Here is a 26,374-nt window from a genome sequence, read left to right as displayed (position 1 = left end):
TGTTTGCTTGTATTAACTTGTTCAAAACAATTTTCTTTAGGTAAACTTTTTTTATAAACTATACCAACCGCATCGCTCGAAGGTTTTGAAGTGCTTTTGGTAGGATTTTGTGTTCTATTTAAATTCTCTTTTAAACTTTTACTATAGTCCTTATTATCTGTAGTTATGATATTTGATGGCAATTTTGAATGCGAAAAGCTAGCTTTATTGACATCAAAACTGGAATGTGATGTTTTTGTTGGAGACAAATTAAAATAAGAAGATTTCAGTTTATTAAAAATACTTTTTTGCTTATTCGTAATTAAACTAGAAGGGTGGACCCACATATTTGAAGAATTTTCCGGGCAACCTTCTGACTCAACAGCTTTGAGATCTTTATTGTGAGAAACTGAATTAAAATGACTTGGAACTACACTAAAATCTGAACTCGCTGTACTTTTAAAATTTTTAAGTTTTCCAGTGGCTAAATGTGTTTTATTTTTGTCGAAAATTGATGCGATTGGATGTGTATTATTATAGTTTGAAGATTCTTCTTTAGAAATAATTTGACTTGAGCATTTAGTTGGTTTAATATCAGGTTTGCAAACTTTTGTGTTAGTTAAAAAACCAACATTGCCCAAAAACATTTGGAAATCTTTATTATGTTGAACAATTTTATCTTTTTTAAAGTTTTTTTTCAAAAGGTTTTCAGAAGACTTGTTCGCTGCAAAAAAAGTTGGTAACTTAGGTAAAATTTCTTCTGTGCTTTTTGAAATAATATTTAAGCAACCAACTGAAGGTTTGTTTATATTACAGTTATAAGAGCTAAAAGTAGATGAACTTCTTACTTGCTTATTATTTGTAACTACGTTGTCAACATCTACTTTGGGCAGTACGCTACTTATGTTCGAAAAACACTTATCAACAGAGACTTTTGCTTTATTGATACAACATCCTTTGTTAGAGTAAGGGTTGTAAGAAGTACTCTTGTTTACAAAGATTTGAGTATTAGTGTTTGTCGAAAAGTCTTTAACTTGCTGGTTTTTTAAAGAAGTCAGAGCAGTGGTTATTTCATTATTTAATTGAATTAGCAAATCGCAAGGGTAGCTAAAGTCTTTAATTTTATCTGTAACTTTGTTGTAACTTCTAATTCTACACAGAAAATTTTTAATGCACCTTTCTAAGTATTCAATGCTAGCTTTGTAACCAAATCTTTTAAGAAACTTCTTAGTAGGATTAAAGCATATTTCAGCAGTACTTTGGTACGGTCTGCTGTTACACCAAGAAGTTGATGCGTAGTCACACTCACCTGTAATTTAAAAGTTATGTTTTCAACAAAAAATGGTGCTTCATAATATAATATCTGCAACTATTTCTTTCTAACAATAAAACTCACTAACTCAATATACTCTACATTAGTTTTTTATGTTTACAATATTTAAAACATGCGTAGACTAACATAACTGAAAAAAAAAAACGTAATAAAAATTATATGTATTTTGAAAGCGTAATGAAACGTAATACAATAAAATTTATTTTAAAAGTTGGCGTGGGATGACGAATTTAAGGATTTACGTAAATTATTATTATATTGCGAGGGGCTTGAAAAACCGATGGTTTGTTGTTCTTCAGAAATACATCTTTGAAACTGACTCAACTTTCTCTTCATATCACGAAGTTCACTTCTTACTCTATTGTGCTCCTCTGTTGAAACTCCGTGCCTAGATAAAAAGGTATTTAGTTTTAATATATATATTTTATACACTAAGTCTACATAAATCATGCAAAAAGGTGTGTTTTATTTGTTTCAACTAGAAAAGAGAAACTTAAAATAAATAAATATAAATAAAAACCTTTAATTTAAAGTACTTTATAAATAAAATAACTCAAAAAAAATACTTAAAAAAAAATACGAAGTGTTTAAAAGGTCTGCTCAAATAATTTACTTAGCACTAAGTTTGACTAATCTTTATAAACCAGAAACAACTAGTGATCAACCAGATGCATAAAAATAGGATTAATTAACCCGTTGTTCACAAAAATTAGATATGATTTATAAGAAATAAGAAACTCAAATAAATAAATTAATTTTGCTGACAATTCACTAAATATTAATAAAAATAAACCTAAGTATAACAAAAACCTACTAAAAAAAAACATAACTACAAACTACAAAAAGTGCGAAAGCAACGCATTAGAAATAATTGATGAAGAAGCTCGAAAAACTATCAGTAACTTAAAAAATTTCCTGTCAAATTCGAAAATTACAACAACAAGATGCATTTATTACTTTAAAAAATCATAAACCTGGATTTCCAAATAAACCTAAGTGTAGAGTAATAAACCCGTCTAAAACAAATATCGGCCAAATAGCTATGAACATTTTAGATAAGTTAGTTAATAGTATGAGGTCTGTTATGAAGTCAAACTAATGGAAAAACACTCAATTCGTTATTACTAGTTCAATAATATTGATAACAAACAAAAGCATAGATTCATTAAGTTTGTTGTCAAAGACTTCTACCCGAGTATTTCTAGAAATACGCTGCTAGAAGCTTTAGCATTAGCTAAAAACTATTGCGCAATTAGTAAGGACGAAATTGACACAGTAGTTCACTTCTGCTAATCAATCCTTATTTATAATAACTGTGCGTGGTCGAAGAAGGATACGGGTGATGGTTTTGATATGCCGCAGGGAAGTTTTCAAATTGCAGAAGTATGCGAACTAGTAGGGTTGCTTATATTATATGAACTTGAGAACGAAAATATCTTTCAGCAAAACAAGTTTGGAATTAATAGAGACGATGGCTTAGCTATCGTAGAAAGTAAGTTAGGTCCAATTATTAATGGCTTTCAAAAAAAACTCAGAAAGGTGTTTAACAGATTTGACTTAAAAAAACTATAGATTCTAGTTTTGAAAGAACTGATTTTTTTTGATGTAGTGTAACAAAATTTCCTTTGTTACTTTTAGCTTTTTCCCTACCACACTTTTTTTTATAAAATTGGCACCGGAAAGCATTTATGTTTTCTTACGATTATTCTGTTTCATCAGTTGCTACAAGATTAGTTAGTGTATTTTTTGTATTGCTTTGTTGAATAAACATTTGAGCACAGCTATTACTAGAGTTTTATGTATACTTGGCAGTTAATGACTAAAAATAGCTCTAATATTCATATATTCTAATTGTGATATAATAGTAGTACAATGAGTGAGGAAAGCTCAGATATTACTTTTAGAGTTAAACACTCAAACGTGTGGCCAAAAAAGGATCAAAGCTCTTACCTCTAAAAGTAACAACCCAAACCATGCTGGGTCTATTAAAAATGGTGACCCGTATTCTAATAAGTACATGGGACCTCCTGATACTACAGATGTAGGAAGACCCAACTTTTTGAGTTTAAAAAATGAAAATAGTCCCATGATGGCAGGAAACATAGCTTATACTGCTAGTTGGCTAACAAAAACTTTAGAGGATGAAGTCAGACAGTTAAATTGAGTAAATCAGGAACTGTAAAGACAAAAAGCAGCTGGAGCATTAGAAGAGGAATTACAGCTGCTGAGGCGTAATTAACCAGATAAGTGACTCAAGTAGATCAAAGTGAACAGGTAGGGGAAAGAATTGACATGAACAAAATAGTTTTGGCATTGGGCAAAATATTTTCACAACTGTAAGAGAACCCTTGCACAAAAGTAAAGCACCATATTATTCAGCCAAAGATACTAGCACAAATCTCCCTGCTAAAGATACTAGACAAAATCTCCCCACAACTGTAAGAGAACCATTGCACTACATGGAAACACCAAATTATTCAGCTAGCACAAAACATATTAGTGCTAACACCTTATTACCAACAGTTTATAAAAAATAATATGAGAGTGTGCGGATCATGAACCCTGAGTCAATTAGATTGAGAGATTAGAGACTCAAGTGGCTAAAGACTTTTAAATTTGATATTGAAAGTGCGAAGGCTTAGTTCTTGTACTTCGAGAAAAAAAATGGCCAATCAAGGCATTACTGATAACGCTGAGAAATACTGGGTGCTTCGCGAATTTTGGCCGAATAACGACATGTCAGCCTATTTATTATGCACGGAGCCTAATCATAGGGATTTTAAAAGTTTACGAAGATATCTCATAAAAAAAAAGGAGTACTACCAAGGGTCTTACTACCAAAAAAACAACATCACGCCATCAGTGGATGTGACCTTAATAGCGAAGTCAACAAATTGATGATGGAATTAGAAGATAAGGAAGCTTTACACAAGTTCTTTTACTTACACTTGATCCCAAACCACTTGAAAAACACAGTATCAATTACTCTTTAACTTGGGTTGGTTGATTTTAAAAGGTGGGTAATGGACATTTGTGATGCATACATGGGAAAACTAGGGATGCAGCAAGGGAAGTTAAGTATTTTAACACACCTCAAAAAAAAAGAACAGTAATCATTACAAAAGAGAAATGAACCACCAATTAGACAAGTCAATTATGGCTAAGGACGTCCCAAAAACTAGTTTGACAGCGCTCACTATCAAAATTATATTAACAGACGATATATAAATCAGGTAAATGATGAGCGTTGTTATAGACACTGAACAAAGGGTGTGATAGTAATCAACACATGGGGGGATATTATTGCGCCATATAAATAAAAAAAACGGCAAACCGTCCTCCTCACATAGAAAGGATCAGAGAATGGGGGTAAATGTCTTCTCTCAAAGACTGGTATGCCTAGCAGAACCAATAAGCTAATCCCAGTCTCCAAAATTTCAAGAACATTGTCGTCTACAAGAGACAAAAGCACTAATTTACTTGGTGAAGATAGTAATCAAAATATTGGATCAAAAGCTGTGGATAAAACCAGCCAAACTGCTCCACCCTATTTACATCGAACTATAATGCCAGAGAGCACCGTAATGCATACAAAGGGAAAACAAAGTCAACATACAGTTGTGAAAAATATAAATAAAGTACATTTTAGATATATTATTTCAGAAGCATTGTACAGACCACAGAGGGGAAAAAAGCCAAAACACATTTGCTGTGAATGATGAAAGAAAAAATTCTGACTTTAAAAGTTCTAGACAGCATGCAGAAAAATCTCATTCCGTTACTCAAAAGTTAATCAACGATAGACAGCTAAAGACAGTGCTTAATACAAAGTAGAGTAAAGTATAAAAATGGATATTTACAGTAAAAAAGGACTCCAACAATCGACCCCCCAAAGACCTACAACAAAATCTACAGTTTGTAGTAGATACCAACAGCAACGTGGTGTTCATGGTGGATAAAGGAAATGAACTATCAGTTCTACCTAAATAGCTCACAAATAGAGTCAATAGATATTTCCCACCTCAAATTAAAACAATTCAGGGAATAAGAGGCGTAGTAGCGCCGATATTACCCTTAAGCTAGGCGATTTAGACACCATCAAGCACACTTTTTGGATCCTACCAGGAAACCATGGTTTAGACATACTGAAGAACCATCGTGTAAACATATCACCGGCTTCAGCAGAATTATGTGAAATAGGGTCAAAAACAGTAGCCAAAATGTCTTATCCAAATGGCTACAAATATGGTAGTCTCAGTTAACAAGTTAGCGGTAACTGGCCAGGATATTCCTCATTAAAAGAGAAATGTAGGAAACTAGTAGAGGCATTTTCAGAAACCACCAGAGAGCCAGACTACAACGAAGTCCAAAACACAATCACGCTCTTGAGATTGCGGTGGATAACTACAACCCGAAATAGAGCATTTCAATGACCTATTATAAAAGCGAAATGTCAAGCGAGGTAGTCGGGACACGTGTGTAAAAAGAAGGACGGGGATCTAAGAGTTTGTGTGGATTACACCAGATTAAACTCCTTCACACGACCTTTATGCTACTTATTTTCAAAAATCGATGAGTAATCTGCTATCATTCCAAGTGGACCAGTTTTTTTACAAACTTGAACCTTCAGGAGGCTTACTTTAGCTTACCTATAGCTGTTAATTCCAGAATGTATGCAGCCGTGATAACTCACAATAGAATATTTATTCCGTCACGTTGTCAATCTGGGCTGAAAAATGCCCCCATGCGCTTTCAGAGCTAGATGGAAAGCCTACTAAAAGGTTGTGAAAGTTTTAAATATGTCTATTTGGATGACATTTAATTTATTCCTAAAGTGAAGAAGAACACAACTGTGAAAAGAGGATTAAATGTACTATCTCATAACGGTTTGTTTCTCAAAACATCAAAGTTCGATTTTGCGAAACCATAACTTGAATTTCTTGGTCACTGTGTTGGGGTCAACGGAATAGACGTCTTAAGTGCAAAAGTTCAAGCTATTAGGGAGTACCCTGTAATGCTAACCCGAAAAGACCTAAAAAGGTTCTTAGAATTAATAAACTATTACCACAAGTTTATCCCCAAAATGATAACAGCACCATTGAACGAGATCTCAGGGAGCCCAAAAAGACTAACAAGACAATACTACAACTGAAGGAAGCACATGTGCGATCTTTTGAAAATGCAAAAATTTGCACTTGTTGAGGCAGCAACGTTAGAGTACAAAGATCACAACAAACCCCTAATATTGTCATCAGGCGCCTCTGACACTCATTTTAGGGTAGTTCTAGAGCATTAGAAAGAAGATGGGAAAATAGTCCCTCTGGCGTTTTTTCGAGAAGCCTACCAAGGCTAACTAGGGTACGCTCTGTTTTCTACAAAGAACTTTGAGCTCTTTCTTAAAGTATGAAACACTTTCATTCTAGAAAATTTGGTCAAAACTCATTATTAGATCTCATTGTTCAGATTTGGTAAATGCAGAAAGAAACGAGCTTTAAGACCAACTACCATCAAACAAAGAGATCTTTAAAGAATCAAACAGTATGACCCTGAAATGGTACACATACCAGGATCAGAAAACATCGTCGCTGATGCACTCAGTCAGCCTCCCCAAGCAACGTCAATGCTTTTAAAATAGCCCAACAACGACTACAACTAGGAATAGTCAAATCCACAACTATGGTTGCACAGGATTACTGGTGGCCGAATTTGAAAGAAGATGTCGAACATTGGACTCGGTCATGCGTGGAGTGTCAAGCTGTCAAAATAACCCGTCACAATAAACCTAAATGTGACTTTTTCCTCAGCGGAATGAACGTTTCCTGGTCGTGCACATTGACACTGTTGGCTCAATGGATGTAGCCTCAGAGAACAACAAAACATCTCACAATGAATGATCGCGGCACATTTTTTAGTCACTGCTCCGATACCAAACAAACAGGTAGAAACAATACAAAACGCATTGGTGTGGGCACGTTTGAATCCCACAAGTTATTATTAGCAACAATAAAAGAGAATTTAACAATCAATAAAAAAATTAATTAAAAAAGCTTGTGAGTAGTTGGAAATAGAACATCGAAGTGTATCACCATACAGTCCCCAAACAAGTGGACTCATTGAGCGCCAGCATCGTGTGACAAATTTCTTCGTACAGAAACAATCAAGACAAACTGGGCATTAAGATTGCCAATAACAACAGTAGCTAAATCATACCCCTATAGAGAGGACACTATTTAGACTATCACAATAAGCACTTGGAGCGTGTGTGAATTCACCTGGACAGATATTTATGAACAAAACCCAGGGGGAAGTAATAAACTGTTCAGAAGCAGACATGCGGCTCTTCCTTAAATTTATAACAACCATTTGTAAGAAACGTAAGTATTACAAGAACTATAACATCTTTTATGAACCTACACCGTCACTTGTAAAAGGGTTTGGCTGAAACGGATAAAGAAAAAAAATTAAATACCCTATATCACGGGCCATACGAAGTATTGGACACCTCCGAACATAGTATGCACATACTAATAAAAATAGAGTAGAGAAAGTTTCTATTAGAAATGTTAAGTCTTTCATACCTCGTGATAATCCAGACTTAGGTGATGGTAAAATTACAAGAGAAATTCTGTATAACCTTAGAAGGAGAGAAGTGATAAATTATGCAGAAAGTACTGGTTGCGACGAATGAAATTAGTTTTCTTCCTTAAGCCTGATGATAGCAGCCATTAACTGAATTGTCCACAAGTGAAAATTGTAAAGTGTGAGTTTAAAAACACAAACTTTAAAAACTTATTTTTGATTTTTAAGTCAAAGATGGTTGCTGATTAGCAAGTTAAACATTATTAAATTGTTTTTGAGTTAAAATGTCAATTTTTTGTTTTTATTAAGTTTGATACTCAGTTAATATAATATGAAAAAGAATTTTTGCTAACAAAATATAAAATGCAAATTTAATTATGTTTTGCAACTTCAAACTTTTTGTTTTTCTACAGCTCTCAGAACGCCAAATATTGTGAAACTTACAGTTTATTTTTTACAACCTTTAATGGTGTTTCTTTAAAAGTTATTTGAAATATTTCATTAGACTATTAAAAATCTATTTTTTTTTTTTAATTATAGATTTTTGTGATTTTTTTTAATTAATATTATCGTTTTTCAAAACATTTTTGAATGTTTGATAGTTAATATGTAAAGACTTGTGATTTATTTTTAATTTTTGCACATTAAAACTCGCTTTTTCACATACGTTAATTTACTTAAACTGAGAAACTTTCAGTGGTGAACTACTTTGCCAATGGTTCGGGTCAACTGAGCCCAGAATTGAAAATTCGCTGTCAATATGGCTCCTTCACCCAGGCTTCATTTCATTCACAATGGCAGAAGTAGCAAAAAACGCCGTAAATAATGTCCCAGCTGACGGCAAGAAGAAGCGCATCACGTCGCAAGAAAAGCTTCAGCATCTGCATGTACAATATGCTCAAGCAAGTACACACCGACACTGGTATATTCAGCAAGACCATAAGCATCAGGATCTCTTCTATTGCCGCTGAAGTTTCACCCAGGCTTCTCCCTGGCTCACTACAACAAGCTTTAAACCATCAGCAGTCGCAAATTTAAACTGCTGTTCGTATGTTATTGTCGCTTAGTTGGCTAAAAACACCGTCCCCTGAAAGTACAAAAGCAGTCACCAAGCACAACAGCAGAATGATGGCTCACGGTTGGTTAGTACATCATAAAACGTGTCAATGAATAGAACTGATAAGCAATTGCTCAACATTTAGAACAGGACGATTAATCATCATCATGTCTAGTCGTGGTATAGGAGGAAAAGGTTTGGGAAAAGGAGGCACCAAACGTCATCGCAAAGTCCTTTGTAATAACATCAAGGGTATCACCAAGCCCACCATTCGTCGATTGGTTCGTCGGGCCGTGTCATGTGTAGTTCAGGCTTGATCTACGAAGAAACTTGTGGTTTGCTGAAGGTATTCTTGGAAAACATTGTTCGATTTAAGTTCGATTATTATCCTTCTATTAGCGAAGAGTTGGTGATTAAATCATTGAATTTTGCTAATAGTTACATTAGCGTACCTGCTGAGGACTTAACCCTGATAATAAATGCCTGCAAATCGGTACTCTGCAAACAATAAGCTCGGTGCAGCAAAAAGAGAGTAAATAACACTAACTCACTTTTTGACGTAGCACAGGGACCTTATATGGGCGCGGAGCTATGCGAACTTGTGGGACTTTATTTTTAGACGGGTTAAAATATATCTTTGGTTTAAATAGAGTTGTGTTGTACAGAGACGATGGACTAGCTGTATAACCTAAATCTTCTGGCTTTTTATTACGATCAAGTAAAGAAGAAAATTTTTTAAAGATTAAAGATGAATATGTAAAAATAATGAAAAAATGCGGCTACGATAATAAACTTAAATTTGAAAAACCTGAGTAACAACCTAAAACTAATCAAAAACACAAAAGAAAAAGAAATGTAATATGGTACAACCCATCTTTTAACAATTCAGTAAAATCAAAGAAAATTTATAAATCCAGTCCTAAAACACTTCAATAAACAAAATCCGCTAACAAAAATTTTCAACAAACATAATATGGGAATAAATTATTCGTGTACGGCAAATTTAGAGAGTATCATCAAAGCACACAACCAAAATATTTTGAAATCAAAACTCAGAAATTCAGAGTCAATGTGGTTGCGCTGGTGGCTGTAAATATCATTTGAAAGGGGGCGATTGCCGTTCGCAGAACATCGTTTACAGGGCCACAGTTAACTCTGACGTTATGACGAGGTTCTAAATCGGCTTGTACTCGACTCAGTTCAGATTCAGGTATGCCAATCATAAAAATATTTTAAATGCAGCATATATAAAAATGACACTGAGCTTTCAAAGTATGTTTGTGGCTTAAAGCGTAGCGGTTTGCCCAGTTTGTCTTATCAGATAACGCGCGAAGTGCAACATTGATAGTCTTATGTTGCCTCTCGATGAAACCGTTAGATTGAGGGCTGTATGGGGATACCAAACGATGATCTATTCCTAACTGCTCGAACGCTTCGGTTAACACGGTGTTAACAAATTCACGACCGTTATCAGAAACAACAACTTGAGGGACCCCGAATGGACCAACCCAGCATTGAAAAAAAGCATTCCTGACAGTCAAAGCTTTCTTATCTGTGATCGGCATAGTTACAAGAAACCCTTTAGCTTTATCAACTTTTTGTATAATTTTACTTGAGTTAATACGTATTTTTTAAATCACATTTGTTATTAAATATTGTTGATTAAACTGTGCTGTGTAAATTATAACCGGTTGTTTTTAGTTTAAGCTACTATTTAAGTGATTACTATACCATTAGAATGATTAAGACTAAGAAGGGCTTAAGACAAAAAAATAAGTTAACGGGTCATGCAGATACTGAGCCATCAGTATCTGCTGACTTCAATGGCGACTCTGACTTGATATCGAACTCACAATCTCCCAGCAATATTCAAGCGACAATAAACAGCGCTCATGAAACAGAAGTAAGCGCGCAGACTAGGGACAATAATGAAATTGTAGATTTTAATGCTTTAGATGAAGTTGACTTAGACGTTGAGGATTTAGCTCACTTACTAGAGCAAGCTAAGGTTTTAGAGAAAAAAAATAAACTAAAAAATGAACTAAAAGCTATTTATAGAAGATTAGATACCAATAAGACCATAAATGACAGCGGCCTCACCCTTAACAATCACACCTCGCACGCTTTAGGTGAAATGTCAACACAAATAAGTTTCAAGAAAAAAACTCTTGAAAATTGTAAGCTTTTTCAAAAAATTGATGCCGTACGCGATCCGGCTGTGGAGTTACGTTTTTTTGAAGACCGGTGTACGGCTTATGGTATAACATCTGAAATGGAGAAGTTTGAAATTCTCCAGAGAATTTGGCCCCGTTCAGATATAATTGACTTCGTTGAAACACACGACGAAGACAGAACGTATAGCAGTCTTGTTAACTTTTTACAAGGGAAAGGAAGCAAATTGCCTCGCATATTAGGTGCAAGCCCATCATGGCCAGAGCCAGTTCAATTCCAGGACTTGTTTTTGGCAGCTAAGCAATGGGCAAAGTCTAAAGAGGAAGACAGAATTAAATACTTTATGCACAGACATGCCCCTAATAATTTAAAAAACAAAATAAAGGAATGTTTTGGGCTTGAATATAATGAGTTTATTAGGCGCACGGAATTTATATGCGACATTGAAGAACAGAGGGTCTTTGAAAATGCTAAAAACTTTTCATACGAACCTCAGCGATTTAAGCACAATAAGAGATATTACAAACAAAAATGGCATGAGAACATTCCACAAAAAAGGGAACATTTCCGCAGCTATGAACACAGTCGTAGTCAGGGGTATTTCGGGGAAGGGTATAACAAGCGCACGAATTACGAACAAAACGCGCTTTGTCACAAACATGCAAAGTTTGGAGATAGGGCAGACTATTGTGCTGCAGTTTCAACTTGCCCTATGTCCCCGTTACGGCAACAACACGATCAAAAAAACGATTTCCCATCTTCAAAACAATGAGAGGACATGAGGATGGGAACAGAGTTCCTCTTAATAAGCCTGTAGAATCCGTACCAATTCGTCCCTCTGCCAAACCATGGCAGCCTAAAAAGCCATCACCTGAAACAAACTCTCACTCTCAATTGCGTAATGATATCACGACAAAACCAACTGTAAAAACTAATTGGTCGTTTGCTATTTAAATAAATCGTCTATAAATCCAAAAACCTTGCCTCAAAGTCTATTATTTGCAAAGGACAATGTTACAAACGTTCTTTTCTTAATTGACTCTGGATGTGAAGTTTCTATATTGCCTAAGAATCTAACAAATGGCATAAACCACTACTTTAAGCCGTTCAGTAGAACTATAAAGGGTATTGGCGACAATGAAATCCACCCCATAGGGAGTGCTTGCGTTGACCTTAAGCTAGGTAATTTAAAAACCATTAAACATAATTTTTGGGTTACTCAAGAGTATAGGAGTTATGGCATTTTAGGTATGGACATTTTAATGTCAAACAAACTGTTAATATGCCCTTTCACGTTAGAATTGACGCATCAATTGTCTAACAAAACGACTAAACTGTTTAGGGCCGCTGACTTGCCTGCGTCGGTAGTTGTGTCAATTAATACGGGGGAAGTTAAGGATAGTAATAACATAGCTACGTTAGAGACCAAGTGTGAAGCACTACTGTTGAATTACCCTGAGCTTACAAAAACTCCTGATTATACTGCTCCTAGAAAACACAACCACTTTCTAGAAATTATAGTTGACAATTATAAACCGCGAATGATTAAGGCGCGAAGATGTAATTTAACTTGTCAACAAAAGGTAGATAAAAATTATTCAGACCTAATTGCGAGAGGTGCTGTTGTAAAGGGGGATGCCGACATGTGTGCATCACCAATCACGGTAGTGCCCAAAAAAGATGGTGATTTGCGTATTTGTGTTGATTATACAGTTTTGAATGCCCACACACGCCCATTTTCATACCCGCTACCGCGCATAGATACGCTCTCGGAAAGAATTCCGGGAGGTACCCGTTTTTTCAGCACGTTAGATCTTAAAGAAGCTTACCATAGCTTACCTCTTCATCCAAACTCACGAAAATATGCTGCTATCATAACTAATTCCGGGGTATTCGTCCCTAAGGTGACTTCTTTCGGGTTGCGGAATGCGCCAACACGTTTTCAGCAGTTTATGGACAGTATCTTGTCCTCTTGTGGGGCTTTCACTTTTGTATATTTAGATGATATTCTTGTGTTTTCAGATTCCGCGGACAGTCACATATCACATTTAAAACAGGTTTTAGAAACATTATCGACAAACGGTTTATTTTTAAATCAAGCAAAATGTTCTTTTGCTAGAACTAAGGTAGATTTTTTAGGTCATACAGTAGGTGTTGACGGGGTTGATGTTATGGAATCTAAGGTAGAAGCTATAAAAAAATTACCCTTACCAAACACGCGCAAAGAGTTAAAAAGGGTAATTGGTATGATTAATTACTATCATCGATTCATACCAAACTTGGCCGAAGTAATGGCACCGCTTAATGAAATTTCGGGGGGATCTAAGGCAAGCAATAGGGCAATTATTAAACTTACTGATGGCCAAATCAAAGCTTATCATGACACAATAGCTCTGTTAGTTAAAGCAGCAACAATAAGCTATGAAGACCACACAAAACCCCTAGTTCTCTTCACGGACGCTTCCGACAGTCACGTTGGCGCAGTTCTGGAACAAGAAGGGAGAAATGGGGGAATGCAACCGCTTGCGTTTTTTTCAAAAAAGCTCCCTCCATTTAAGCAAGTACGTTCTACTTTTTATAAGGAACTTCGCGGGGTGTATTTGTCTCTTAAGCACTTTCAAAGCAGAATATTGGGGAGATCCTTAATAATACGTACTGATAGTAAATCAGTAGAAAGGGCCATTAAAAACGAAATGGGTAATCATTCTCCAGCGGAACAACGTTGGATATGCGCAATCAAGGAATTTAATCCAATAGTAAGGCATATAGATGGCCATGATAATGTAGTAGCAGATAGTTTAAGCCGACCCCCACAGTCGGCAATGCATGTTCGTGCGTATAACCAGGATTCTGATTTTGTTTATACGTCTGAGTCAGAGGCTGAAGACAGCGAGTCTGATTACGGTGATTTAGACGGTGAAGAGGAAATTTTAGGTAGTCCGTTAAATGAAGTGATCGGGGAAAATACGACTAGCTTTAATATGATAAATAGGGAAGTTATTGCGGTCTTGCAATGTAATGAACCGGGGCTAGTAGATACCGCACGTAATATGAAGAAAACGGTCGAATATTTACAACCAGATAATTTAGCGGTAGTGGTAGACGAAAATAATAAGCGAATCATTCTGCCCGAATCTATGCGCCTAACAGCATTTAATGTGGCCCATGATAGGTTGCACCTGGGAATTGATAAAACAATCGAGTCTATTGCAAAAGACTATTACTGGCCTACATTGATAAAAGATGTGACTCATTGGGTCAAAAGCTGTGTGGTATGTCAAGCGACCAAAGTAACAAGATATAATCGTCCAAAAATTGGTTTTTTTCCAGACAATACGGAACGATTCCAGTTTGTTCACATAGATCTTGTCGGTCCTTTAAATGAGTCATCTTGTAATAATAAGTATATTTTAACTGCCAAAGACCGAGCCACAGCGGCATTGACTTTGAAATATCTTGGGAAGTTATAAAAAGAGCACAGTCTATAGCTGACGGCAATAGCCCGATATGTAGCCTGTGTCTCAAAGAAGCAACAGCCTTGTGTATGCACTGAAAGATAAGACCTGCCTAAACAAAAGAAGCGAGTTTGTATCGTCTTGTAGACATATAAAAAAATCGCTTTTACAGTTTAATAAGTTTTGATTTCGCTTTATATTAATTTAAATTTCTATTTTTATTTAACTTTTTATCTTATTCAAATTTCATTTCAAATTTGTAGTTACTCACTGAAGTTTTATGAACTTTTGCCAGTTTATTGTCGATTGGGAAGATAATTTTTGTACAGGCCGTTTTGCATGATTTTTAACAGTTTTATATCTACGTCATAATATACTTATGCTTAAATTTTAAACTTTCGTTTGAATTTTTTGTTTTGTACTTTATTTTGAGCTTGTTTTACAGTTGAGGAGTGCGTAGGTACGAAACTTGAGTTCTGCAAGTTTTTACGTTTTCTAATAAACTTTATTTTTTTAAAAAGCCCTTAAGATGGGCTCTGTGTTGAAAAAATTTATTTATTAAGTTAATCAACTTATTTCTTTACATACATATATATACCACAGATGTTTTTGTGTTAAAACTTTATTCCGACTAACGGCGTAAAAACTTGATAATTTAACTTGATAAAACAAATCTTGGAGCTAAATATTTATTTGATTATAATAATTATATAATACGTTGTTTTTTATATAATCAAATAAATAAATATATATATATAATTTTTCTTTATATTAATATAAAGAAACTATCATAAATTCTCTTATTTTAAAGTTTCAAGATAAAAAACTCTAAATATTTTTTCGTCAACTAATATGGGGCTAAAGATCTGTAAACACTTTTATATTCTACAATTTTCTTAAAAAACTGGAAGGAGCTGAAACAAGTAAAGTTAATTCATTGATCTACTGGATCCATAACATTAGGATGTGACCGGATCCGGTTATTTAAAAAAAAATTAGGATCTTGTATCTGGCAGATCACTAAAAACAACTGTAAATGGCTTATTTACAAAACCAAAATAGAAAACATGATTCTTTTTTTATAATAAAAAAACACATACTACTACTCTAAAAAAAATATTTAAACTAGTGTAGAAAGTATAAAACTGTTCAATATTAAAAAAAAACTTATTATACTAACAAACTTACAGTATTTTATACTTGCTTTATAACTATTTATTTATTAACAATTTTAATTCACAATTTTACCTAAATATAAAGGAAAGTATTTAAGCTCAATCTAAAACAAGTATGAAAGCTTAAATTACTACGTTCAAACTACACATAAAGAGTTTTATGTTTTACTAAATATATACAACCAACTTTCCGGCTTTAATTTGAATTTGAAGCTTCTCTTGTTCTGCTTTAAGTATTTCATTTTCATTGCACAAATTTTGAATTTTCTTGAAGCAGCTTACTTTTAATCTTTGATATAATTAAATTTTAAGTGGTTTCAAATTTCTATTGTATGATATAAAATGCTGAAAAAAATTAATACAGTTCCTACTTTTCTTTACAAAACTAACTTTTTATAATTTATTTTAGTCTTTTCCTTTTCACAGTTGACTTTCTTTAAAATATCTTTAGATTCTTTAAGAGAATTTTGAAGTTTTTGTTTTTCACATACAAACATTTCTTTATTTTTCTGTAAACTTCTGTAAGTATAAATATGTACATTTAATTTAGTGGTAATACATTTTAAGTAGGTCTATATTAAAGAACTCTTCAAGTTTGAAAGTTTGTTTAATGTTTATTTTCAACTTTAATACTAAATATCTTAAGTATTAGTCGAAAACACACTTTTTAACATCGCAAACTTCATCATCAGCTTTTTTTCTCATTAGTTCTACTTCATTTCTAACAATTGTAAGTTGATGTTTATACTTTTCACATTCATCTTGTACAACTTGTTTATGTTTACAAGCATCATTTAGTAAACACTCCTTCTCAACTAATCGCTGTTTTATGTGTTCATTGTCTTGTACCTGTCTACTCATCTTGCTTAATTCTGTTTCTAAATCCCGAAATTTGTCTCTATAAATGTTTTTATGCTTAAGGATGTATTATGTCACATAAAAATGTATTGAACCTACTTTTAATCATTATTAGATTGTTTTGATTACTGATATTATTATCTAAACTATTCAATACAATTAAAACATTTTGCAAAAAAAGTTTTAGCATTTCGTCTCGTAAGTTTTTAACAAATACGAACAAAGTTAACTTTGTTTTATCGTTATTGAGATTGAAAAACAAATATTGAATTTAGAAAAAGCGTTCTTACAAATTAAATGGTTTTAAACTTATTATTTACTTGAGTATATCACGATTTTTTATTGTATTCTTAGTTTCGATTTCTTCATTATCAACTAGTAAAAGCGCTCTTACAAAATTAATGGTTTTAAACTTATTATTTACTTGAGTATATTATGATTTTTTATTGTATTCTTAAGTTCGATTTCCTTATTATGAACTTCTTCATTTAGCTTATCTAATCTTTTATTGTTGTGATTTTTTTCATCTTGTAATCTTTGCTTTAAATCAGATACATGTTGATCCAAAACTGATCTAAAAAAAAGTTAAAAAAATTATCTAAGTCTTATTAGCTATTTATATATAAAGTAAGGAATATTAAAATTAGTAAGTATTTGATAAATGAGTAGAAATAAAAACTATAAATTTTCTACAACATGTCACAGTGGGCTGAAAACGGGGATCAAGCGGCCATTGACATAAAACTGTCATAAGAAGCACTATAATACAAATTAAAGTTACACTTAGTGTTACAATAAGAATAATGTTTGTTTTTATTTAAAAAATAGTTTAAATTTTAATTTCTAATGAAACTTTAAAGAAAGAAACTTAAAAAAAAAAAGAAAATTATAATTGGCTACCTCAAGAGAGTCACATTTACTTCCATTTTAGTTTAAATATGAATGAATTTTCAATATCAAGCCGGGTGAAACTATACTTTAAATACAGTTTATTTTTAATTTAAGGCTGATCTTTGTATATCAAAGTTTGTATTATTAATAACGTTACATTTGTACTAGTTTATCAAAAGAAAAAAACTGTAAACAATTTGAACAATAAAAACATTTATTCGATGCAAAACAGTGCAAAAAACAAAATAATTTAGCCTGTGATTAAAAAAAGTACTTTAAATTTACTATAAAATATAAGTCAAACAGTAAGTTCTTAAAACTTCTTTGAAATTAAGTTTCTCAAATAAATAAAACACTCTATTCAGTAGCACAAAGCATATGTAACAACGTTTCTCATTCTGAAATACATGATGAATTTATTTAATTTAGCTGCAAACAACTTCGCGCAGTATGTCCGACTTCTTTACAATAAGTGCAATTCAGTCTGTCTAAAGTGTTATTAACATCGTAGTCACTCTTGTCCCATAATCGATTTAAACAGTCTGTTAAATTTTCATACTGAGAAGTTTTCCTTGAAAAGTTCATTCTTTACTGTCTTAGAAACTTAATTTTAGCTTCCAATCCACTTTCGGTGTAGTTTAGCAAACCTCTACCGTTGTTTTGCTCAATTAGTTCAGCACTATGTGCGAGAACAGTATGCGTAGTTGGAGTAAAGCGAATCCATTTAACCGACATGACCAGCATCATTGTTTTTTGAAATAAGACTGAGTATTTCTCTACATTAATCTTTCTGTTAGAATTTATAGGCCATAAAATAATGGAAACATACATAATAATTTTGTAAATGTTTTCTTTTAAACTAACATCAGAAATATGCTTCGTCAGCAGAGTCCTATTATTGGTGTTTAGCGAAGTTTTGACTTCGTTACCTGTTGTAGAAGTTCCACCATGGCCTGTGGGATACGGTTTTTCAAGAAAACCTTTAATTTGCTAAAATAGTATAAAAAAAACTATTTCAATGACTAAAACATATACTAAGCTACCATGTTTTGACCAATACTAACTGTTCTCATCATTCTTGGAGCTTAAATGATCTGTAAACAAAAGTAAGTGAATCTATACACATTAAGAACCTTCTAGAACATACAAAATGGTCTTTTTTTTCACAGTGAAAAACCAGGGATAGGATATTATATCAATTTTTTTAACAGAAATATCGCTTTTCAAAACCAAAAAAATAGTTATATTCCACATAATAGATTTGTCTGTAAATTTGTATATAGATTCCTTGTCATTTTTACTAGATTATTTAAAAAAAAATTATGTTGGTTCTTCGGTGGCGAATTGAGAAAATTAACCCTGAAGAATACCCAAAATTGTCAGAAAAGCATCAATGAATTTTCGGTGAGAATAGAAGATTTTTTAAATGAGAAATAATATACTTTTACATTTAAATATTCAAAGAATTTTGACTTTTTTCAATGAACATTAAACCAAAGAAATGAAAAAACTTAAAAAAAAGTATTTGTATAAAAGCTTATAAGGTGTTTTTTAACAGTAGATGTAGACCTTAATTTTGACAAAAATTTAAGCATTTTTCGAGGCTTTTTTAAACTTAAAAAAAGCAAACTTTGGCTACATTTAAGCTTACATAACTTTTAGTATACTTTAAGCAGAACAGAAATAAACCGAGTTTTTAAAAGACTAAACCCCGCTCTAAACAATTAAATAAAAATCTTGCTTTAACTGCTTAGTCGCGAAAATAGTCAATGACCACTTGCCAGCCCACTGTGCATGTGAAAGTTTACTTTGTTTTATTTAAAACTGTTGTAGTTTGAAACTTTGGTCAAAGAAGTAGCAAAAACTTTATTTTTTTTTTTTATTTAGTATTTTTATAAAACTTATTTGGATTGAGCTAGCTGAAAAGTTCAAGAAAGCATACAAGGGAAAAAAATAAAGCTATTTTAATAAGTTGTAACTAATATAGAAAAAAACATAAGTTACTAAATTTATGAAGTAGCCTGGTAAATTTTTGTTTGTAAAATTCCGTAAAACTTAGAAATAAGTTCCAATACTCAAATACTTCAAAATAATGATTAAACCTTTTTAAGTTTATTTTAACAGATAATTAAAAAAACATTCATATTTTAAAACAACAAACTTTTCGTTGGAAAGAGTGTTATACTTTTCCAACTCGATTTTGATTTCATCTTGCATCTTTACTTTGTTATCTTCTTCAACTTTAGCCAGTTCTTTTTCTAACTCTTCAACTGTACTTTTCTGAAGCTCTAATTTAGTTTCCAAATCTAAGTTAAATAATATTTCAGGGACTTTCTTAAATCTAAAGTGAACATTTTAACATTTAAACAGTAGTATATAGTAAAGATTTTTAAGGCATTTTATTGAAACTACAAATATGGCTAAATTTAATCTATCAAAAAAAATTGTAAAGTAAGTTTTTAAAACTTCAAGTACTAATAAAAAAGCTTGAGAACTTAAAATATTTGAAAAGTATTCCGTTTTTCGATTCCATGCTAAGTGTGAACAAATCTGTGAGAGTACTTAGTGTTTATAGCCGAAAAAATAACAAATAAGGATTAATATGATAATTGAGTGCAAGTTCATTTGCAATCAATTGAGCTCAATTAAAAAATAAAAAGCTGTAAAAAAATAAACTAGAACTCTTAACAAGATTATTAATGTGTAATGGTATGGTTTTTAAAACTAAAAGTGATTAAGTGTGGGTTCTCTTTTGGCTTCTTTGTTTTAAACTTGTTGTTCAGTAAATTAAAGAGATATTTACTGGATAATAAATGTGTTATAAGCTATTTAATGAAATCAGAGTTATTTTATTATAATACATTAGTATCTTAAAACATTAAAAGATCTATCAATGTAAAAAAAATGGTAATGTAGTGACGAAAAAATAAGAAAGTTTGCATTAAAATAAAATCAAGAAACATTCTGTAATACACAATAAGAGCAAAAACATAATGCAAATTAGTTACAAAATAATTTGAGGAAACGACGGCTGAAAGAAATAGGTTTAGCTCATGACTTTTTTTTTTTTTTGACAGATGGATTTTCATTGTGCTATTAATTTGAGGAAATCTTAAACTACAAACCTAAAAGCTAATGTAAGTAAAAGTAATAACTTTTGTGAAATAGCAATAAACTGTTTGTTTAAAACTAAGAAAATACAACTAAGTGTTTATTAAAATTCTTTAGAGCTTTAGACATTTTTTTTTTGTTTTATTCAAGAAGAAAGAGATTAAAAGAGAGAAGCATTAGGAAGAGTATTAGAGAGACGGACCATTTAAGTTGATGCTGACTTAAACATCTACATTAAGTAGTAGTGGTGAGAGACTTTTACTAAGTTGTAAATACTATAACTCAATTAGTACTAAATTAACTTGCTTGATTGAAGAAAAGAGAGCCATTATGAAAAAAATTGAAACCGATATTTTGAAATTTTAAACTACTTGTACTACCAGCTATTATGCAACTTCATTATTTTCATCTAGCATGACTGCAAGAAAAGACCTAATTTAGTTTAGCTAAAGGATCTTAAATTAATCATCACTACCCAATAATTTCTGAGAAACAACATTTCAGAGATTGATATGGCTGACATTTACACGGAAAGAAAAACTAAAGCAGTACTTGTGAAGTAGAACTTTAACCCGTAGAATCTAAGTAGCAGAAAATTTAAAACTTTGTTTTATGAAAACTAAGTTTTCTTCGATTTCACTAGGTTTTTAACTTAGTAAAAATAACATTTACAATAAAAATTTCGTACTAACTACAGTTAACTCGTTTGTTTATTTCGAACAAAGTACAATACGAATAAAGAATCAACTTGAAGTAAGAGATTTAGAACAACAAGGGTTTTTAAAGGAAGAAAAATCATGTAGAATTGTTCAATCAACAAAGTTTTAAAACAAAGTGAACACTATAAATTACTAAAAAACTATTATATAAGCTTGATAAATAAGGTGATTGCATGTTAACCTTTTGAATCTAAAAGACATAAATACTGATTTAATATTCATTTCAAAGTATCATAAAATTTAGTCTATTAATAAAAAACTTAATAGTTTATACAAAAATTTAAATTATTTATTAATGTACAAATGTTAACTCAAAACGACTAAAATTTTTATTTTACAATTGAAATTGTTTATGTAGTGCAAAACATAATTTTTTATAACAAGTATTTTGAAGAGTACTCATAATTTAATTTTCAACTCACAGTAGTGATTCTTAAAAAATAACTTCGAAACATTTTTGACTAGATACATTTTTTAATTTATACTACATATTTTTAGATAAACCGACCTGCGAAGAGTTTTTCAAGTAAGACTAGCCTGCCAAACAGAAAATTTGCCCTCCCCTAGTTTTTATTATAATCATTCTGAATGAAACTAATTATACATAATGAAACTAAGGAAATAAATCAGATGAATCTCATAAGTTTAGTTTTTTATAAGTGTTTTAGTACAGTTTCAATACTTTGAATTTTTATCAATAAGAATGATGAAACTCACCGTTGAAGTTATATTTAAGTAGCTTTAGTTAACTAAACTAAAGACACTTAGAATTAGTTCACTTAATATTTTTACTTAAGCATTAAGGTTGTAATTGAAATAATACCAATAAAGTAGCTCTTTGTGTTGCTACTGTGAGTAGTAGCAACAGGCAAGGAAAAGTATTACTTATAGCATTTGCAAAATGGCAACTAAGCAAGCCACGAGTGGGCAAGATTTTGAGTACTAGCAAACTTACTCAAATAAATAATGCTGACCCAAATTTAATAGCAAAGGATTATATATTTTGTAAAACATATGTTCTTTTTGGACAAAGTTCAGCTATAGTTGTAATTATTTCTATGGAAACAAATTATAATAAAGCTATTAAAAAGTATATACCATATTTATAAACTTTTAAGGAAACACTGCAATACACTTATAACAACTTTTTGCGTGATTTGTTCAAAAGATACATCAAGAATAAAAGACTTAACATACAGATTAGCCATTTAAATATTTTACTCATCTTTGCTATTTCGTACTAAAAACATTCTAGTTACTTCACAAACCTTTATTTTTGGCACACATGCTGTCATTTTCTCTTTTGAGTTCGCCTGTTACTTTAAGAAGATTCATTTTTTGTTCGCCGTCACTTATTTTTTTTCTATGCAAACTCTCATCTAACTCCTCTCTGTTCATAAACATTAACTTAAATATGTACACTCTATAGTTTAAAATATATATATCCAAATATATCTACAGAAATAAATATAAACTTTAATTTAAAGTAATACTGAAGTCAGACAATACTACATAGATAAAAGTAGTACAACTTATTTAAATAAAAAAGCAGTAACTAAAAGTTATATTTGAAAATTAGTATTTCAGTCAGATTAAAAAGATATAACTAATATGTAGGTTTTTATATACATTTTCATATATTTTAAGATTTCAAAATCTCAACTATTATTTTTTAGTAAATAACGCTTTTAAGTGACGGGCTTTTGAAATTTCATTAAAAGAATTATGATTCTAAGTAAACAGTAAATTTATACTTTAACAATCAGACTTTGGTCACGTTGAATTGTATTCAAAAAAATTATGGAATGAAATATGTATTTTATAAAGAATTTTATTTTTAAGTTATATAACAATCTTTTACAATAAAACTATACTTAGTAACATATCTTTCCAAAAAAAAAGCTATTGAATACGAATTGAAACCATCAAAATTTATTTATCATTATAAAGAAAAATGCACTAATAACCTTAAAACAAAAAAGTATAACCTTAAAAATGCAGATTGCTTATTAGCTTGTTGGAGATCTTGAGATAAAATTAATATTTTTTCGTTACTGGCTTGTAATTCATGTTTGTATCTATCACATTGACTTTCTAGTGATTTGCATTCCATCTGTTTTATTAGTGGCAAACAAAATAAATAAACATACTATTCAATTTAGGTGTTTTAAAAACACAGAACTAAAAAATACTATATTTATACACTTTGTATATACTGCCCGAAACTACTACCCACCTCAACAGTCTTTAGATTAGCTTCAATTTTAGCGATATCTTGATAGTAATTTTTTTGCAAGGATGACATATCTCTATTTATGTTTTCCCGTAGCTTCCTTTCTTCGTCTATCTCTTCTTGTAATATGCAAACCTAGTATTTAGTAAATTAACTTAACAGTATATATTAAATATAAACTAAAATCACACAATAAAAACTATACAATAAGTGTTTAAACATTTTTACAAATAAATTTGAATCAAATGTTGTATATTAACCAAGTTCTTACTATTGAAATAACAAATTATTCAAGTACAAATTTAAGTAAAAAATCTTATTTCACTAAACAAAAGTTATTACACAAACATCCGTTATATGATTTATGGAAAAATCATAAGAATTAAAATTATAACATGTAAAAAATATCTGTTTGGATTTGGATTGTTGAAATAAGATTTTTTATATAAATTTGTACTTAATTTGTTAACAAAATTAATGATGTTTTATCTTTTATTTTTTGATGACATGACAAAAAAAATTTTTTTAAACCAAAATTATAAACTATATATATCTAATCTTTAATCAATAAGCTTCTGTTCCCATTTGCAGTGTATATGCAGCTTTACCCGATGCAGTCACAACCTATATTTTAAAAATCTGATTATAAATATTACCATATGCTAATACAGAACAGTTATTTTCGTATATAAAGGGCATAAGGTATTCACCTTGATTTTTATAAGTTGATCTTATTTTATAGGGTTTTATCTGAGCTATTAGACATTTTTAATTGCGTAAAAAAGTTCAAATTAACTTTTGAGATATAAGCGATCAAAACCTGTGTGCTCAATAGTTTCCTTATGGAAGGCGCAAACAATAAACGCGAAAAAAGGCTATTTCATTAAAAATATATCTCCTCCTTTATATTTTAAAGCAACCTTCTTCAAAATTTCACAGAAACTCCATTACTAAATTTCTATTAGATTTAATGCAGGAATTTTTTCAATTTTCGAAAATAAAATGTTATTAAAAAAAACCACTTACTTTTTTGTTTTTTAATCTAAAATATTTATTTTTCAATATTTCTAAAATCGCAACATTTAAAGGAACATTTCCTGAATGTAACAGGTCTCTAGCTCAAAAAATGAAGGAAAAAATATATTTTTAGTGATTTTTGCAATTTCAGAGAAAATTGACCCTGAAAAATAACGGTCCATACGTTTGTATCGGAAACTCTTTTAGAAAAAATTTATATCTCAAAAGTTAAATAATATTTTTAAGCTCTACAAAAACTGGTTTGTAGTTTGTACTTAAAGCTTTCATATACGAGCCAATTTTATTTTTTGTGAAAAAAATTGTTGAAAACTCTATTGAAATTGAAGTATCACGTTGTTTTTTTAATACAAAAAAATCGATTATGTTCGTATACTTTTTTTTAAACAAAGCTTTTACAAGCATTCATAGGAAACTAATTTACTGGATACTTCGTTACCTTAAATTCATTTGGTTGTGTTTAACAAAAAACTAATTTGATAACCTGTCTAGCTTATAACATAGAGTATGCAACTTTTCTTTTCTGCGGGCCAGAAAATATCTTTTGCGGCCTGGACTTAATAAAAATAACGTTTAGCCGTGTAATTTTCAAAGTTTCACTGCAAATATATAAAAAAAGTTCTTTGAAGTTCTATATCATTGCTGAAAACCTTTTTTTTCAAACTTAAAAAATTTCATGGGCCAGAAATTTGTTGGCCGGCTGGATCTTCACCGCGGGCTGTACAGTACACTGCACACCCCTATTAAAGAGCTTTGAAATTTGTTTTGAAAGGTATTCAAACCTTATTTGTTATAAAACTTTATTTATTTTAAAGAAAACCTATAAACAGAGAAAAATATTTTAACACATTGTGTATTTGACTGATATTATAAACTTTACAACTTTTTAGATGAAAAGAAAAATTGAAACAGCAAAAACATGTACTAAAAATGTCTAGTACATTAAAATCACCCTAAACCAGGGTTTCCCAAACTGGATCAATTGGCCATTACAGAAGTTTAAGGGGACATGAGCAGCAAAGGGTCACAGGGGGGCTATGAGGTCATCCTATACTAAATATTCTAGAGTTGATGATGAAGAGCAAAAAAAAATGTCTTAAGCAGTTTTCATGGTAGTTATTTGAGAAATCTTGTTGGAAGGGGGATGTAGTTTTTTTAATTTAACTAAAGAAAGCCTTTTGAAAAAAAAACTTGGGTACCCTGCCCTATACAAACAACCAGGTCTAGAAAACAACTTAAAGATTACAATTGAAGACCGAGTATAGCTTTTGGAACAAATATTTTTCCTAACGATATAATTTTTACAAACTCCGTATAACTGCTTAGTTTTTAATACAAAAAAACGTAGTAAGACAAGATAAGTAAAAAATATTATTTCAATTTATAAATTTTGTTTAAAATTTAATATTTTTTTAATTCAATCTTACTCTTTGTTCGAGATGAGTTTTACTTTTTTTTAATTGGAGTAACTCATTATCATTGTCATCAGTACTACTTGCTACTATTTGAAGCTTATTTTTTAGTTCATCTCTTTCATATTCTAATGTTGATAATTCTGCTTGGTGCCTGTTTTTAGCTTTTTTAGTTAGTTTTTTTTTTCAAATTAAAAAGTTTTATATAACTTAAACTTTATTTTAAATAAAAATATATGACGATGACAAAATTTATGAATATTAAAAAATATATAAACAAATAAATATGTTTCTGTGTGTTAACGGGTTAACACACTTCAACGGAGCTCTGCAAAAAAAATAAATACTGTAAGGAAAGTTTAGAA

At 31.2% G+C, this 26,374-nt stretch overlaps 1 protein-coding gene across 1 annotated transcript in view; it reads right to left on the bottom strand.

Moving 5' to 3' along the window:
* Positions 1–1,498: 1,498 nt before the first annotated feature.
* The window catches only part of LOC145834687 (uncharacterized), a 36,268-nt gene continuing 11,392 nt past the window's right edge, over positions 1,499–26,374 (bottom strand). The window contains exons 5-14 of the mRNA XM_082942183.1: positions 26,025–26,163; positions 23,566–23,697; positions 23,318–23,442; positions 22,598–22,719; positions 19,661–19,805; positions 17,033–17,182; positions 16,415–16,648; positions 16,141–16,269; positions 15,938–16,039; positions 1,499–1,700 (exon numbers count right to left, since the gene is read on the bottom strand). Of these exons, the coding sequence (XP_082798309.1) occupies positions 1,517–1,700; positions 15,938–16,039; positions 16,141–16,269; positions 16,415–16,648; positions 17,033–17,182; positions 19,661–19,805; positions 22,598–22,719; positions 23,318–23,442; positions 23,566–23,697; positions 26,025–26,163 (1,462 nt within the window). The 3' untranslated portion in view covers positions 1,499–1,516. The remainder of the gene's footprint in view (positions 1,701–15,937; positions 16,040–16,140; positions 16,270–16,414; positions 16,649–17,032; positions 17,183–19,660; positions 19,806–22,597; positions 22,720–23,317; positions 23,443–23,565; positions 23,698–26,024; positions 26,164–26,374) is intronic.

Source organism: Thalia democratica, chromosome 4 (genome assembly GCF_965202585.1).
Source record: "Thalia democratica chromosome 4, ktThaDemo2.hap1.1, whole genome shotgun sequence".
Lineage (NCBI taxonomy): Eukaryota > Metazoa > Chordata > Thaliacea > Salpida > Salpidae > Thalia > Thalia democratica.
The sequence above is the reverse complement of the archived record's forward strand: the minus strand, read 5'-3'. Positions and strand labels throughout refer to the sequence as shown.